Source organism: Oncorhynchus clarkii, chromosome 12, assembly GCF_045791955.1.
Source record: "Oncorhynchus clarkii lewisi isolate Uvic-CL-2024 chromosome 12, UVic_Ocla_1.0, whole genome shotgun sequence".
NCBI classification, from domain to species: Eukaryota; Metazoa; Chordata; class Actinopteri; order Salmoniformes; family Salmonidae; genus Oncorhynchus; species Oncorhynchus clarkii.
Window position 1 is genome coordinate 3,926,230 of NC_092158.1, and position 15,762 is coordinate 3,941,991.

Genomic DNA, 15,762 nt, shown 5'->3' on the forward strand with positions numbered 1-15,762 from the left:
AAGACAGGAAACAACCACCCACAAAACCCCACACAAAACAGGCTACCTAAATATGGTTCCCAATCAGCGACAACGACTAACACCTGCCTCTGATTGAGAACCATATCAGGCCCAAACACAGAAACAGACAAACTAGACATACAACATAGAATGCCCACTCAGATCACACCCTGACCAAACAAGACATAGAAACATACAAAGCAAACTATGGTCAGGGTGTGACAGTAGGTTTCAGCGTAATTTCATTGAAATGATGTGGAAACCACATTGACTGAACACAGTTTATCATGTCATCTCTGGTGTAGCTAAATTCGATGATTCACCTACTAAAGTATTCTCTCCATGTATTGTAATGGTAGCAGTATGGGGGGATTCAGAACCCAGGTAAGCGAGCGTAAATTCCCTTTTTATGCACGTTTCTCTCAACGAGTATTCTGACCTTCAACTTAAGCCTGAGAATAGCAGGCTATTCACCCGCTATTCACCCGCTATTCATTTGGAGTGGATATCAAATACGTGGAGGTGTGTCTACAGATACACTGTATTAATGGAGGTGTGTCTACAGATACACTGTATTAATGGAGGTGTGGAGGAGGTGGGTCTACAGATACACTGTATTAATGGAAGTGTGTCTACTGATACACTGTATTAATGGAGGTGTGTCTACTGATACACTGTATTAATGGAGGTGTGTCTATAGATACACTGTATTAATGGAGGTGTGGAGGAGGTGGGTCTACAGATACACTGTATTAATGGAGGTGTGGAGGAGGTGTGTCTACTGATACACTGTATTAATGGAGGTGTGGAGGAGGTGGGTCTACAGATACACTGTATTAATGGAGGTGTGTCTACTGATACACTGTATTAATGGAGGTGTGTCTATAGATACACTGTATTAATGGAGGTGTGGAGGAGGTGGGTCTACAGATACACTGTATTAATGGAGGTGTGTCTACTGATACACTGTATTAATGGAGGTGTGGAGGAGGTGTGTCTACAGATACACTGTATTAATGGAGGTGTGGAGGAGGTGTGTCTACAGATACACTGTATTAATGGAGGTGTGTCTACAGATACACTGTATTAATGGAGGTGTGGAGGAGGTGTGTCTACAGATACACTGTATTAATGGAGGTGTGTCTACAGATACACTGTATTAATGGAGGTGTGGAGGAGGTGTGTCTACTGATACACTGTATTAATGGAGGTGTGTCTACTGATACACTGTATTAATGGAGGTGTGGAGGAGGTGTGTCTACTGATACACTGTATTAATGGAGGTGTGTCTACTGATACACTGTATTAATGGAGGTGTGTCTACAGATACACTGTATTAATGGAGGTGTGTCTACTGATACACTGTATTAATGGAGGTGTGGAGGAGGTGTGTCTATAGATACAATGTATTAATGGAGGTGTGGTGGAGGTGTGTCTACAGATACACTGTTTGAATGGAGGTGTGGTGGAGGTGTGTCTATAGATACACTGTATTAATGGAGGTGTGGAGGAGGTGTGTCTATAGATACAATGTATTAATGGAGGTGTGGTGGAGGTGTGTCTACAGATACACTGTTTGAATGGAGGTGTGGTGGAGGTGTGTCTACTGATACACTGTATTAATGGAGGTGTGGAGGAGGTGTGTCTATAGATACAATGTATTAATGGAGGTGTGGTGGAGGTGTGTCTACAGATACACTGTTTGAATGGAGGTGTGGTGGAGGTGTGTCTATAGATACACTGTATTAATGGAGGTGTGGAGGAGGAGGTGTGTCTATAGATACACTGTATTAATGGAGGTGTGGTGGAGGTGTGTCTACAGATACACTGTTTGAATGGGTGTGTGGTGGAGGTGTGTCTATAGATACACTGTATTAATGGAGGTGTGGAGGAGGTGTGTCTATAGATACACTGTATTAATGGAGGTGTGGTGGAGGTGCTACCGATTCTAGAGACAATATCTCTCTCATCATCACTCAATACCTAGGTTTACCTCCACTGTATTCACATCCTACCATACCTTTGTCTGTACATTATACCATGAAGCTATTTTATCGCCCCCAGAAACCTCCTTTTACTCTCTGTTCCGGACGTTCTAAACGACCAATTCTTATTGCTTTTAGCCGCACCCTTATTCTACTCCTCCTATGTTCCTCTGGCGATGTAGAGGTGAATCCAGGCCCTGCAGTGCCTAGCTCCACTCCTATTCCCCAGGCGCTCTCTTTTGATAACTTCTGTAACCGTAATAGCCTTGGTTTCATGCATGTTAACATTAGAAGCCTCCTCCCTAAGTTTGTTTTATTCACCGTTTTAGCACACTCTGCCAACCCGGATGTCCTAACCGTGTCTGAATCTTGGCTTAGGAAGACCACCAAAAACTCCAAAAATCTCCATCCCTAACTACAACATTTTCAGACAAGACAGAACGGCCAAAGGGGGCGGTGGTGCAATTTACTGCAGAGATAGCCTGCAGAGTTCTGTCCTACTATCTAGGTCTGTACGCAAACAATTTGAACTTCTACTTTTAAAAATCCACCTCTCTAAAAACAAGTCTCTCACCGTTGCCGCCTGCTATAGACCACCCTCTGCCCCCAGCTGTGCTCTGGACACCATATGTGAACCGATTGCCCCCCATCTATCTTCAGAGCTCGTGCTGCTAGGTGACCTAAACTGGAACATGCTTAACACCACAGCCATCCTACAATCTAAACTTGATGCCCTCAATCTCACACAAATCAATGAACCTACCAAGTACCACCCCAAAGCCGTAAACACGGGCACCCTCATAGATATCATCCTAACCAACTTGCCCTCTAAATACACCTCTGCTGTTTTCAACCAAGATCTCAGCGATCACTGCCTCATTGCCTGCATCCGTAATGGGTCAGCGGTCAAGCGACCTCCACTCATCACTGTCAAACGCTCCCTGAAACACTTCAGCGAGCAGGCCTTTCTAATCGACCTGGCCCGGGTATCCTGGAATGACATTGACCTCATCCCGACAGTAGAGGATGCCTGGTCATTCTTTAAAAGTGCCTTCCTCACCATCTTAAAAAAAGCATGCCCCATTCAAGAAATTTAGAACCAGGAACAGACATAGCCCTTGGTTCTCTCCAGACCTGACTGCCCTTGACCAGCACGGGCAGTTAGAAAAGCCAAGGCTAGCTTTTTCAAGCAGCAATTTGCTTCCTGCAACACAAACTCAAAAAAGTTCTGGGACATCGTAAAGTCCATGGAGAATAAGAGCACCTCCTCCTAGCTGCCCACTGCACTGAGGATAGGAAACTCTTGTCACCACTGATAAATCCACTATAATTGAGAATTTCAAAAAGCATTTTTCTACGGCTGGCCATGCTTTCCACCTGTCTACCCCTACCCCGGTCAACAGCACTGCACCCCCCACAGCAACTCGCCCAAGCCTTCCCCATTTCTCCTTCTCCCAAAACCAGTCAGCTGATGTTCTGAAAGAGTTGCAAAATCTGGACCCCTACAAATCAGCCGGGCTAGACAATCTGGACCCTTTCTTTCTAAAATGATCTACAGCCCCTATTTGTTGCAACCCCTATTACTAGCAACCTCTCGTGTCGTCTGAGATTCCCAAAGATTGGAAAGCTGCCGCGAGCATCCCCCTCTTCAAAGGGGGGGACACTCGTGACCCAAACTCCTACAGACCTATATCTATCCTACCCTGTCTTTCTAAGGTCTTCGAAAGCCAAGTCAACAAACAGATTACTGACCATTTCGAATCCCACCGCACCTTCTTCGCTATGCAATCTGGTTTCAGAGCTGGTCATGGGTGCACCTCAGCCACGCTCAAGGTCCTAAACGACATCATAACCGCCATCGATACTGTGCAGCCGTATTCATTGACATGGCCAAAGCTTTCGACTCTGTCAATCACTACATCCTTATCGGCAGAATCAATAGCCTTGGTTTCTCAAATGATTGCCTCGCCTGGTTCACCAACTACTTCTCTGATAGAGTTCAGTGTGTCAAATCGGCAGTCTCTATGGCAGCCTCTGGCAGTCTCTATGGGGGTGCCACAGGGTTCAATTATTGGGCCGACTCTCTTCGCTGTATACATCAACGATGTCGCTCTTGCTGCTGGTGAGTCTCTGATCCACCTCTATGCAGACGACACCATTCTGTATACTTCTGGCCCCTCTTTGGACACTGTGTTAACAAACCTCCAGACGAGCTTCAATGCCATACAACTCTCCTTCCGTGGCCTCCAACTGCTCTTAAATACAAGTAAAACCAAATGCATGCTATTCAACCGATCACTGCCTGCACCTGCCCGCCCGTCCAGCATCACTACTCTGGACGGTTCTGACTTGTGGATAACTACAAATACCTAGGTGTCTGGATAGACTGTAAACTCTCCTTGCAGACACATCAAACATCCCCAATCCAAAGTTAAATCTAGAATTGGCTTCCTATTTCGCAACAAAGCATCCTTCACTCATGCTGTCAAACATACCCTCGTAAAACTGACCATCCTACCGATCCTCGACTTCGCCGATGTCATTTACAAAATAGCCTCCAATACCCTACTCAATAAATTGGATGCAGTCTATCACAGTGCCATCCGTTTTGCCACCAAATCCCCATATACTACCCACCACTGCGACCTGTACTCTCTCGTTGGCTGGCCCTTGCTTCATACTCGTCGCCAAACCCACTGGCTCCAGGTCTTCTACAAGACCCTGCTAGGTAAAGTCCCCCCTTATCTCAGCTCGCTGGTCACCATAGCAGCCCCCACCTGTAGCACGCGCTACAGCAGGTATATCTCTCTAGTCACCCCAAAAACCAATTCTTCCTTTGGCCGCCTCTCCTTCCAGTTCTCTGCTGCCAATAACTGGAACGAACTACAAAAATGTCTGAAACTGGAAACACTTCTCCCTCACTAGCTTTAAGCACCAGCTGTCAGAGCAGGTCACAGATTACTGCACCTGTACATAGCCCATCTATAATTTTGCCCAAACAACTACCTCTCCCCCTACTGTATTTATTTATTTATTTTACTCCTTTGCACCCCATTATTTATATTTCTACTTTGCACATTCTTCCACTGCAAATCTACCATTCCAGTGTTTTACTTGCTATATTGTATTTACTTCGCCACCATGGCCTTTTTTTGCCTTTACCTCCCTTATCTCACCTCATTTGCTCACATCATATATAGACTTGTTTATACTGTATTATTGACTGTATGTTTGTTTTACTCCATGTGTAACTCTGTGTTGTTATATGTGTCGAACTGCTTTGCTTTATCTTGGCCAGGTCGCAATTGTAAATGAGAACTTGTTCTCAACTTGCCTACCTGGTTAAATAAAGGTGTTCTCAACTTGCCTACCTGGTTAAATAAAGGTGTTCTCAACTGGCCTACCTGGTTAAATAAAGGTGTTCTCAACTTGCCTACCTGGTTAAATAAAGGTGTTCTCAACTAGCCTACCTGGTTAAATAAAGGTGTTCTCAACTAGCCTACCTGGTTAAATAAAGGTGAAATAAAAAATGTAAAAATCCTCCTGCACTGTAATTTACGAATTGATAAGAGTACATTAGTACGCTGTTTGATTAAGGGGATTATAAATATAAATTACAATTGTTTTACAAATGTGAAACATTTGCAGCAGGCTGAAGCATATCAATATATATATATCACCTTTACCACAGGGCTGTTTATGACATAGTGGCCTTAACCTTTCAGGGATGAAATCTGGAGACCCAAGCTATAGGCTTCTGTTGCCATGTGAAAATGACAGTATAGCACCAAAACTACTGACTTGATTTATGATTTCTAGAATGTTTTCATTATATCATCAGTTAAATCCACCTATTGAGTTGATTTCTGATTTCTAGAATGTTTTCATTAAATTGTCAGTTAAATCCACCTACTGAGTCGATTTCTGATTTCTAGAATGTTTTCATTATATCGTCAGTTAAATCCACCTACTGTAGATTTACAACGGTCACTGACTTCGTAGTTAATTTCCTTTGCAATGTTATTTTAGTTATTATGTTATTAATGTTATTAGTTTTTTTTTCTGTTAAACAGCAATTACTTTGCCAGCTACATCAGTCATCTAAAGAGTAGCCAGTTTCTGTTCTGCTTCCTTTTACAACTCAGTGGAAGAGCGCAACACGTACACACTGAACTATGCTCAACTCTCCCATGCCAGCCCAGCCAGCCTTCCAGAAGCTTTGCCTTCACTGGGTCCTAAAACCTAGTTGTATAAAACACTTAACACATTAACACATAAAACAACTTCAAAACAGCTTACCCGACCGCTCGGAGGCGTCGGTATGGTCCTAAAGCACACCGTTACCTTGTTTTGTATCACATTCCAATGATAACACTGGGGGGGACAAAAATGCCATTTCAGAATGTGGTTGGGACATGTCCCCATCCCCACTGAAAGTTGCGCCCCTGGTTGTTCCTGAGGATAGCTAGCAATAGTGGATCATATTAGTCATCACAGTTCCATGATTAGGAAGGATTATCAGGGTAGCAGTTTAAACCTGGAGCCTGGCACACGGTTCACGACAACGGTCCAGTCGTCGTGAACCATCACAGTTCCATGATTAGGAAGGATTATCAGGGTAGATTTATAGGACTACTGGTCAACCCCTGATTGTACACTTTTCCTCACCTTCCAGTATTTTGTGGATTTATCAATTAAAACATGGCAACTTTCAGGAGGAATCAAACAACTGTATTTTTGATTCATCAATACATTTAGTCCATAAAGGCTCTCCAGTCCTGTTTTCATTATTATTTATATTTTCATAACGCTAAATAATATAAAAGATTTGAGTATTTTAAAATCTACCAGGAGATTAATGTGTGTGCTTTCTTTAATTGATCCCTAATATTCTGAACTGTTCTCTTCATATATTCTAGTGAGTCTTATATGGCTTAGAACTAAAGTTAAAGCCATGTTAGAGACTGGTGATCACATGGCTTTAAACTAAAGTTAAAGCCATGTTAGAGACTGGTGATCACATGGCTTAGAACTAAAGTTAACCACACCTGCATTCAACATAGTTCGTATACCTCATTTACTCAAGTACTTCCTTTATTTTGTCAGTTACATGTATATAATAATAGTATAAACACAATTAGTATACAATGAAGACTGTACACCTTGGTGTGGTTTGATAAAGCTTTAATTTCTCCTGCTATGGCACAGTTTCCAGCTGTAGATTATTCTGCTTCATAGTACAATTCATATTAAATAAAAAATAAAACATTTTTTTTTTTTTAACAGAAGTTTGTCCAGCCTTTTTGTTTTCCCGCTGCTTATAGATTAAATACCTACAATAATCATCATCAACAACTTTAAATAAATTAGGCACCATAAAGCAAAAAAAAAAAAAAAAATGGTATCTACCAAACTTCATAAATATACATGTTTAAAAAAACAATATAACATCTGTACAATTGAAATAGACAAAATGGATTCCAAACAGACCCTGTTCTGCTACAGTGAGCCATTTGTTCCCTACATAGTGCACTACTTTTGACCAGAGTAGCTCTGTCCAAGCCAGCATGACTCCATCTCCTGTTTGTGAAGTACAACCCCCACCAGGGACATGACTCTGGTCAAAGAAAATAAATTAAATAAAAATGGTGCACTATATTAGGGAAAAGGGTGCGATTTTGGACATACCCTCCAGAGACACTTGATACTTTGGTCCACTAGAACTGCAAGGCAAGCAGTCTCTCATTCACAGATAGTTGGGTACATCATGAAGCAATCTAAAGCAGTGTGTTCCTCTCCCTAATCAAGTTCAAGCCTCCACATACTGTGCTAGTATCAGGAGGGGTTTGGGGGTCAATTTCAGTCAATTCAGGAAGTCCACTGAAATCTCCATTCAAAACGCTTTTTAAAAAAAATGGAGGACAACTCGGAATAGCAATTGATTTTACTTTCTGAATTGACTACAATTCCAAAGAATTTGACTCATCTACTAGTCAGCTAACTGCAAACCTTAAAGCAAATAGTTAACTTTAAATTTGTACATGCATTTTATTATATTGAATAATTGTTTCAAACTCCTGGAACAACACAATATTGAATCTGAAAGATGAAATGTTATTATTATTATTTTTTTTTATACGGTCTTGTCTTCCAATAACAAATCTGAAATGTTTCAAAACAGGATGTAATATATTTCTCATATCCTGTTAGAGTGGAATACAGCGACATCTCATTCAGAGAGCTGTATTCCTTTATTGCTGTTACTTTTCATTCCTCTTCCTATCATTAAAAACAACGCCAGAGTGTGTGTCCCCCCCAAATGGCACCCTATTCCCTACATAGTGCACCACCCCCCCATAAGGCCCTGGTCTAAAGTAGTGCACTATATAGGGAATAGGGTGCCATTTGTGACAAATCCAATATCAGCCATATTAATATTTATAAGTTTGTATCAACAGATTTGACAAGACAGATAGAAGTAAACAGAACCACATCATCGTCATATCCTTCGTCTCATCAGCAGAGTAGGAAACCGGTAGCCTACGGTCAAGACAGTGCACAAACAGATCTGGGACCAGGCTAGGAGATGGACAGATCTGGGACCAGGCTAGGAGATGGACAGATCTGGGACCAGGCTAGGAGATGGACAGATCTGGGACCAGGCTAGGAGATGGACAGATCTGGGACCAGGCTAGGAGATGGACAGATCTGGGACCAGGCTAGGAGATGGGCAGATCTGGGACCAGGCTAGGAGATGGGCAGATCTGGGACCAGGCTAGGAGATGGGCAGATCTGGGACCAGGCTAGGAGATGGACAGATCTGGGACCAGGCTAGGAGATGGACAGATCTGGGACCAGGCTAGGAGATGGACAGATCTGGGACCAGGCTAGGAGATGGACAGATCTGGGACCAGGCTAGGAGATGGACAGATCTGGGACCAGGCTAGGAGATGGACAGATCTGGGACCAGGCTAGGAGATGGAGGTCGAATTGCACTTGGTGCAACACCAGGGTTTAAGTCCAGGGAAGTCTCAAGCCAGACACCAGGGAAAGTCTCAGGCCAGACACCAGGGTTTAAGTCCAGGGAAAGTCTCAGGCCAGACACCAGGGAAAGTCTCAGGCCAGACACCAGGGAAAGTCTCAGGCCAGACACCAGGGAAAGTCTCAGGCCAGACACCAGGGAAAGTCTCAGGCCAGACACCAGGGAAAGTCTCAGGCCAGACACCAGGGAAAGTCTCAGGCCAGACACCAGGGAAAGTCTCAGGCCAGACACCAGGGAAAGTCTCAGGCCAGACACCAGGGCTGTGGTTACAGTGGAAAGAGGCCATTGGAGATTCCAGAAGCAACATGTCCTGTGACAAATTTGAACGTATCCATCTCCCATAACAGCTGAAACATACCGTTTGCTAGTAGTCAGCATGAAGACGTCCTAAACACGATCAGCACAAGAGAATCAATCTGACAGCATATGGCATCAACTTGTTTCACCACGGCAACTGTGCTTTAACGACTAATCTAATACAAATAGACCAGAAAATAATATAGGTTACCCATGCAACAAAATAATTGTAACTAAATCAAGATCAAGGTTGCCATGCCTGTGTGATAGAGTAAATTGTACTGTGGTAACATAGAGTCTACCCAGCCCCAGAGTCTAAACCTGGTTGACCCCCCCATCTACCCAGCCCCAGAGTCTAAACCTGGTTGACCCCCCATCTACCAAAAAACCAACCTGGCAGGCAATTGTCACAAGTGGTCTAGTATTTAGGGGATAGGGTGCTATTTGGGTCAGACATACAGCTATTGAACTCCCACACTACACAATGTGACACTAATGAAATGAATGGGGGCAGAAAACTGAAACACATGGACAATTTGGATAAGCATATTCCCACCAACAAAAACAAAAAGTAACATTTCCAAAACCTTTGACTAAGTGCATTCTCGCCGCTTTGCCTTCTCCAGTAAGCGAGATAGTTAGGGCCCTCTGTTTCAATAGAGAACGCTGACAGAGCAGACGTGTCGAGTCAGAGGAGCGTTAAGAGGATTCTCATAGTTCAGAGAGAGAAAGCAGACACGGAGCTTCATACTGTAGGGTCAGAGGGGGGGGGGGGGGGGGGGGGTGCAGGCTTTTGTTTCAGCCCAGCACTAACACCCCCAATTCAGCTAATCGTGGTCTAAAAAGTGTGTTAGTGCTGGGCTGAAACAAAAGCCTGTACACCCAATAAAGCTCCAGGAGCTGGAGACAGTGATTTTACTGGATCAGATCAGCCTATCCAGCAGCCGAAACTCAACTCTGAAACTCCAAGCCAGTTCCAAAACATTTCTTCATCGTTTCCCCTCTAATCAGGGCCTGATTTAGACCTGGGACACCAGGTGGGTGATTCCCCTCTAATCAGGGACTGATTTAGACCTGGGACACCAGGTGGGTGCAATTAATTATCAGGTACAACAGAAAACCAGCAGGCTCTGGACCTCGTAGAGTCAGAGTTGAATACCCCTGGTTAAGAGACATGGTTGCATCACAAATGACACCCCTGTGGGCTTTAGTCAAACGCCACACACTACGTAGGGAATAGGGTGTACACTACATAGGGAATAGGGTGCCATTTGCGACACATCCAGTCTTGAAAATAGCCAGCAATCTCACAGCAGAAAGACCGTGGTGCTTGAAAACCTGACCAATAAACCAAAAAAAATGGAACAAAGAGAATTCCTAGGTTTGGACCTTAAGTTTTCACATTAAAACAATATTCATTGAGTATAGAATCAAGACTAAATGAGGAATAGGGTGTAATTTGGGACGTAGGGCTCACTTCACGACAGGAGGATGTCGGTTTTCAACAGTTTGGATGGTAGACAGAAAAAGCATTAGTAATAAATGATATATTTCAACACACAGGTTAAAAACCATCAAACACTACGAATTCCATATGACGTTTTCTACCCGCCACGCCCATAAGGGGTGTTTCCTTCTAGCCGCCACGCCCATAAGGGGTGATTCCTTCTACCCGTCACGCCCATAAGGGGTGTTTCCTTCTAGCCGCCACGCCCATAAGGGGTGTTTCCTTCTAGCCGCCACGCCCATAAGGGGTGTGTCCTTCTAGCCGCCACGCCCATAAGGGGTGTTTCCTTCTAGCCGCCACGCCCATAAGGGGTGTTTCCTTCTACCCGTCACGCCCATAAGGGGTGTTTCCTTCTACCCGTCACGCCCATAAGGGGTGTTTCCTTCTAGCCGCCACGCCCATAAGGGGTGTGTCCTTCTGCCCGTCACCCCCATAAGGGGTGTTTCCTTCTCGCCGCCACGCCCATAAGGGGTGTTTCCTTCTATCAGTCACGTCCATAAGGGGTGTTTCCTTCTATCAGTCACGCCCACAGCGGGTAGTTTCCTTCTATCGGTCACGCCCACAGCGGGTAGTTTCCTTCTATCGGTCACGCCCACAGCGGGTGTTTCCTTCTATCAGTCACGCCCACAGCGGGTAGTTTCCTTCTATCAGTCACGCCCACAGCGGGTAGTTTCCTTCTATCAGTCACGCCCACAGCGGGTAGTTTCCTTCTATCAGTCACGCACACAGCGGGTAGTTTCCTTCTATCAGTCACGCCCATAAGGGGGTAGTTTCCTTCTATCAGTCACGGCCACAGCGGGTAGTTTCCTTCTATCAGTCACGGCCACAGCGGGTAGTTTCCTTCTATCAGTCACGGCCACAGCGGGTAGTTTCCTTCTATCAGTCACGCCCACAGCGGGTAGTTTCCTTCTATCAGTCACGCCCACAGCGGGTAGTTTCCTTCTATCAGTCACGCCCACAGCGGGTAGTTTCCTTCTATCAGTCACGCCCACAGCGGGTAGTTTCCTTCTATCAGTCACACCCACAGCGGGTAGTTTCCTTCTATCAGTCACGCCCACAGGGGGTAGTTTCCTTCTATCAGTCACTCCCATAAGGGGTGTTACCTTCTATCAGCCACGCCCACAGCGGGTAGTTTCCTTCTATCAGTCATGCCCATAGCTGGTTGTTTATTTTCTTCCACTGAATGTTGCCATCTCTCTCTGGCCGTATACCAAACGGCACCCTATTCCCTATATAGTGCACTACTTTAGACCAGAGCCCTATGGAACCCTATTCCCTATATAGTGCACTACTTTAGACCAGAGCCCTATGGAACCCTATTCCCTATATAGTACACTACCTTAAACCAGAGCAGAAACATATGGGCAAGTGTGGGCCCTGGTCAAAAGTAGTTGACTATATAGGGATGCTGATCAGTCTGTGTCTGGTATTGTCTCTGGCCCCTGGGGGTGATAGGACTCGGGTTATGTGTCCCTGTAGGTGGACTTAAGCTGGTAGCTATACATCCAGGATCTCCTCGGCCGTACCCCCACATCGTAACCTGTAGCGCCCCGTTCTCCAGCTGATGGTGGGGTCCCACAGGGCCGACAGGAAGATCTGGATGGTCATGGACTCTCTGATGAACCAGGCTACAGCGTAGTCCAGTTTGGAGAAGGCCGGCGCACCGCCCTGTAGGGAGAGAAGGAAAAACATACTCCGTTGGTTGCTTCCACACAATTGATTCTGAACTTTTCTGTCTCTCAGTTAGAGTAACGAGCGGTGGTTATCAGTTTTTATGTCCCAGACATTAATAGCAGACAACCTGGTAACTTGGATGTAGTCAGAGATGATCCACACCAGACAGTGTGTGTGTGTGTGTGTGTGTGTGTGTGTGTGTGTGTGTGTGTACCTGAACTCCTCGGAGCTGGATGTAATCAGAGATGAACCACGCCAGACAGTGGCACATGAAGAAGACCATAATATCCCAGTGGAACACGTGATGCGCTGCCCAGCCAATGATCAGGCTGGCTACGAAACACTCCGAGATGGGCTCACAGATGGTGGCGGGGAGCATGTTGATACGAAGCTTGGCCCATCTGAGAGGGGAGGAACAGACCACAGAATTACAAATCAACGGATGTCCCCATTCAGGTCAATTACGTCATAATGGGTGGACTGGCGGCCATTTTGAGTGTCCACATAGCAGTAAAGCAGGAAGTAGTGGCCTGGCGGCCATTTTGAGTGTCCACATAGCAGTAAAGCAGGAAGTAGTGGACTGGCGGCCATTTTGAGTGTCCACATAGCAGTAAAGCAGGAAGTAGTGGACTGGCGGCCATTTTGAGTGTCCACATAGCAGTAAAGCAGGCGGTAAAAAAACCTTATGTTTCTATGGATGAGACACCCCTTAGACTAATCTACAGACACATCTACGTAACTTTAGCCTATATCACAGTATGTCTTATCACACTATACACAAGTGAAAAATATATTTGATCTCTTTAAAAAAAAATGAATTACATTGATCAGAGTCGGTAGATCTGAAGCAATCTGAATCCCAACGTCGGTGGACTATTAGGAGACTGAAACAGCTAAATTAGCTTTTAGAAATAAAATGCCACATGTTCAAATAATCTAGGACAACGGGTGTCAAACTCAATTCCCGGAGAGTTGTGTCTACTGTGACCTTAATTGATCAATCAAGTACAAAAGGGAGGAGAGAAAGAACCCGGTCCCGTGGTCCTCCGGGAATCTGCTCTATAACAGTGGCTGAGTGTGAAAGTCTAAGCCCTGATACTTTGTTTACCTGATCATGCGGGACTGGAACTGAGCAACTGAATAGGACCCGGAGTTCTGCATGGCTACCTGCGTTGCCATGGAGAATTTCCATCCCCTGTGAGATAAAGAGGGAGGGACAAAGGAAACAGTTAGCCCCTTCAGTTAAAAAGGGAAGTTCAGCCACAAATCACTCACGTTGATTTTTAGCTAGCGGTGGCTAAAGTTGGCAGACCTTTGTAGATGGCTGCTTAAAGAAAACCAAGCCACATATTACAGAGCCTCCTTGCCCATAGACTCCTTTCAGGTTGAGAAAATGTATCTAACATAAAGTTGTAAAATAGTGAACTTCCCCTTTAAGAGCTGGAGTTAAGACCTGGCCAATGGCCGGCAATCCAATGAAAGTTTTCAATAACGCCAAAACACGACCGTATCAAATCATCGATGTTTAGTGGACAAACAATAAAACAGGTCAAAGTGTCAGGGGTTAAAAGGCAAAGATGGGAACCGGGTTCAGGGCTCCCGAGTGGCGCAGGTCTAAGGCACTGCACCTCAGCGCTAGAGGCGTCACTACAGACCCTGGTTCGATTCCAGGCTGTATCACAGCGGTCTAAGGCACTGCACCTCAGCGCTAGAGGCGTCACTACAGACCCTGGTTCGATTCCAGGCTGTATCACAGCGGTCTAAGGCACTGCACCTCAGCGCTAGAGGCGTCACTACAGACCCTGGTTCGATTCCAGGCTGTATCACAACAGGCCACGTTTGGGAGTCCCATAGGGCGGCGCACAATTGGCCCAGCGTCCTGATGGTTTGGCCGGTGTCGGCCATCATTGTAAATAATAATTTGTTCTTAACGGACTTGCTTAGTAAAATAAAAGGCTAAATACATTATTTATATAATTATTTTACATTTTTGAAAAACTTTATTATTATTTTTTACATTTTGAGGACTGACCAACACCATCAATAAACAAGGGATGTTGAGAGACATTTGTGTCCTTAAACAGCCGAGAACAAAAACACTCTTCCTTGTGTTTCGTGTAAAATATGCAAAACTTTATAGCCAACTTCATTTGAAACTTTCCTAAAACAATAATTGTCTCACGGTTCAGCCGTCAGAGATCAGAGCACTAAATGCATCAAGGCATTGCATGCTTAGACTTAGGAGTCCACTGTATGATATTAAAGAAATATATATATTTATTATTATTATTTATATATAACACACATTCACACAGTACCAGTCGAAAGTATCCTCTCAAGGGGTTTTTCTTTATTTGGACTATTTCTTCACTATTATTCTACAAAACTATGAAATAACACATATGTAGAATATAGTAAAAATAAAGAAAAACCCTTGAATGAGTAGGTGTGTCCAAACTTTAGACTGGTACTGTACAGATAGACAAACACAATTTAAAAAAAGTGTCAACATACATGATATGATAAACTAGGCTGCATTGAGTGAAGGGTCAGGGTTAGGGTAAGGTCAGGGTTAGGGTTAGGGTTCGGGTAAGGTCAGGGTAAGGTGCAACATGTATAAGGTAAGGGTTAAGGTTAGGGTCAGGGTTAGGGTCAGGGTCAGGGTTAAGGGTTAGGGTCAGGGTCAGGGTTAGATAACCTCAGGTTAGCTGTAACATGTATGATAAAGGGTCAGGGTCAGGGTTAGGGTCAGGGTTAGGGTCAGGGTCAGGGTTAAGGGTTAGGGTCAGATAACCTTAGGTTAGTTGTAACATGTATGATAAAGGGTCAGGGTCAGGGTTAGGGTCAGGGTTAGGGTCAGGGTCAGATAACCTCAGGTTAGCTGTAACATGTATGATAAAGTAATGTCTGTACCTGTCAGCGATGGCCTTCGCCATAAAGTAGTCCTCGGCGATGTACTGAGCGAAGGTTATGAGCCCTCCAGCCTGGTCCAAGATATCTTTCCTCATCAAACATGACATCCCTGTCACACACTTAATACCCATCACGTTGGCTGAGATGTAGGAGCGTGGGTGGGACGTGCCAAAGTAGACCTGTTAGAAAGACGGAGGTAGATTAGTAGGACAGGTAACAGTCTCTATTCTTCGACCCCTAGAACCAAGTACCCGTGACGGAAAATGTTAGGGGAGAAAAAAACATAAAATATTGGAATTTCTGAACTTCTGTCTATTTTGTGTGTGTACGAACCACCCTCCATT

At 44.6% G+C, this 15,762-nt stretch overlaps 1 protein-coding gene across 3 annotated transcripts in view; it reads right to left on the minus strand.

Annotated features, from left to right (window-relative positions):
• Positions 1-7,154: 7,154 nt before the first annotated feature.
• LOC139422653 (ceramide glucosyltransferase) overlaps positions 7,155-15,762 on the minus strand; it is a 34,850-nt gene continuing 26,242 nt past the window's right edge. The window contains exons 6-10 of one of the 3 annotated variants that reach the window (XM_071173818.1): positions 15,419-15,597; positions 13,614-13,700; positions 12,720-12,906; positions 12,053-12,499; positions 7,155-8,312 (exon numbers count right to left, since the gene is read on the minus strand). In XM_071173818.1, the coding sequence (XP_071029919.1) occupies positions 12,329-12,499; positions 12,720-12,906; positions 13,614-13,700; positions 15,419-15,597 (624 nt within the window). In that variant the 3' untranslated portion in view covers positions 7,155-8,312; positions 12,053-12,328. Of the gene's footprint in view, positions 8,313-11,672; positions 11,870-11,934; positions 12,500-12,719; positions 12,907-13,613; positions 13,701-15,418; positions 15,598-15,762 lie in introns of those variants that run through there. The other 2 variants (XM_071173816.1, XM_071173817.1) reach the window with 2 other exon arrangements.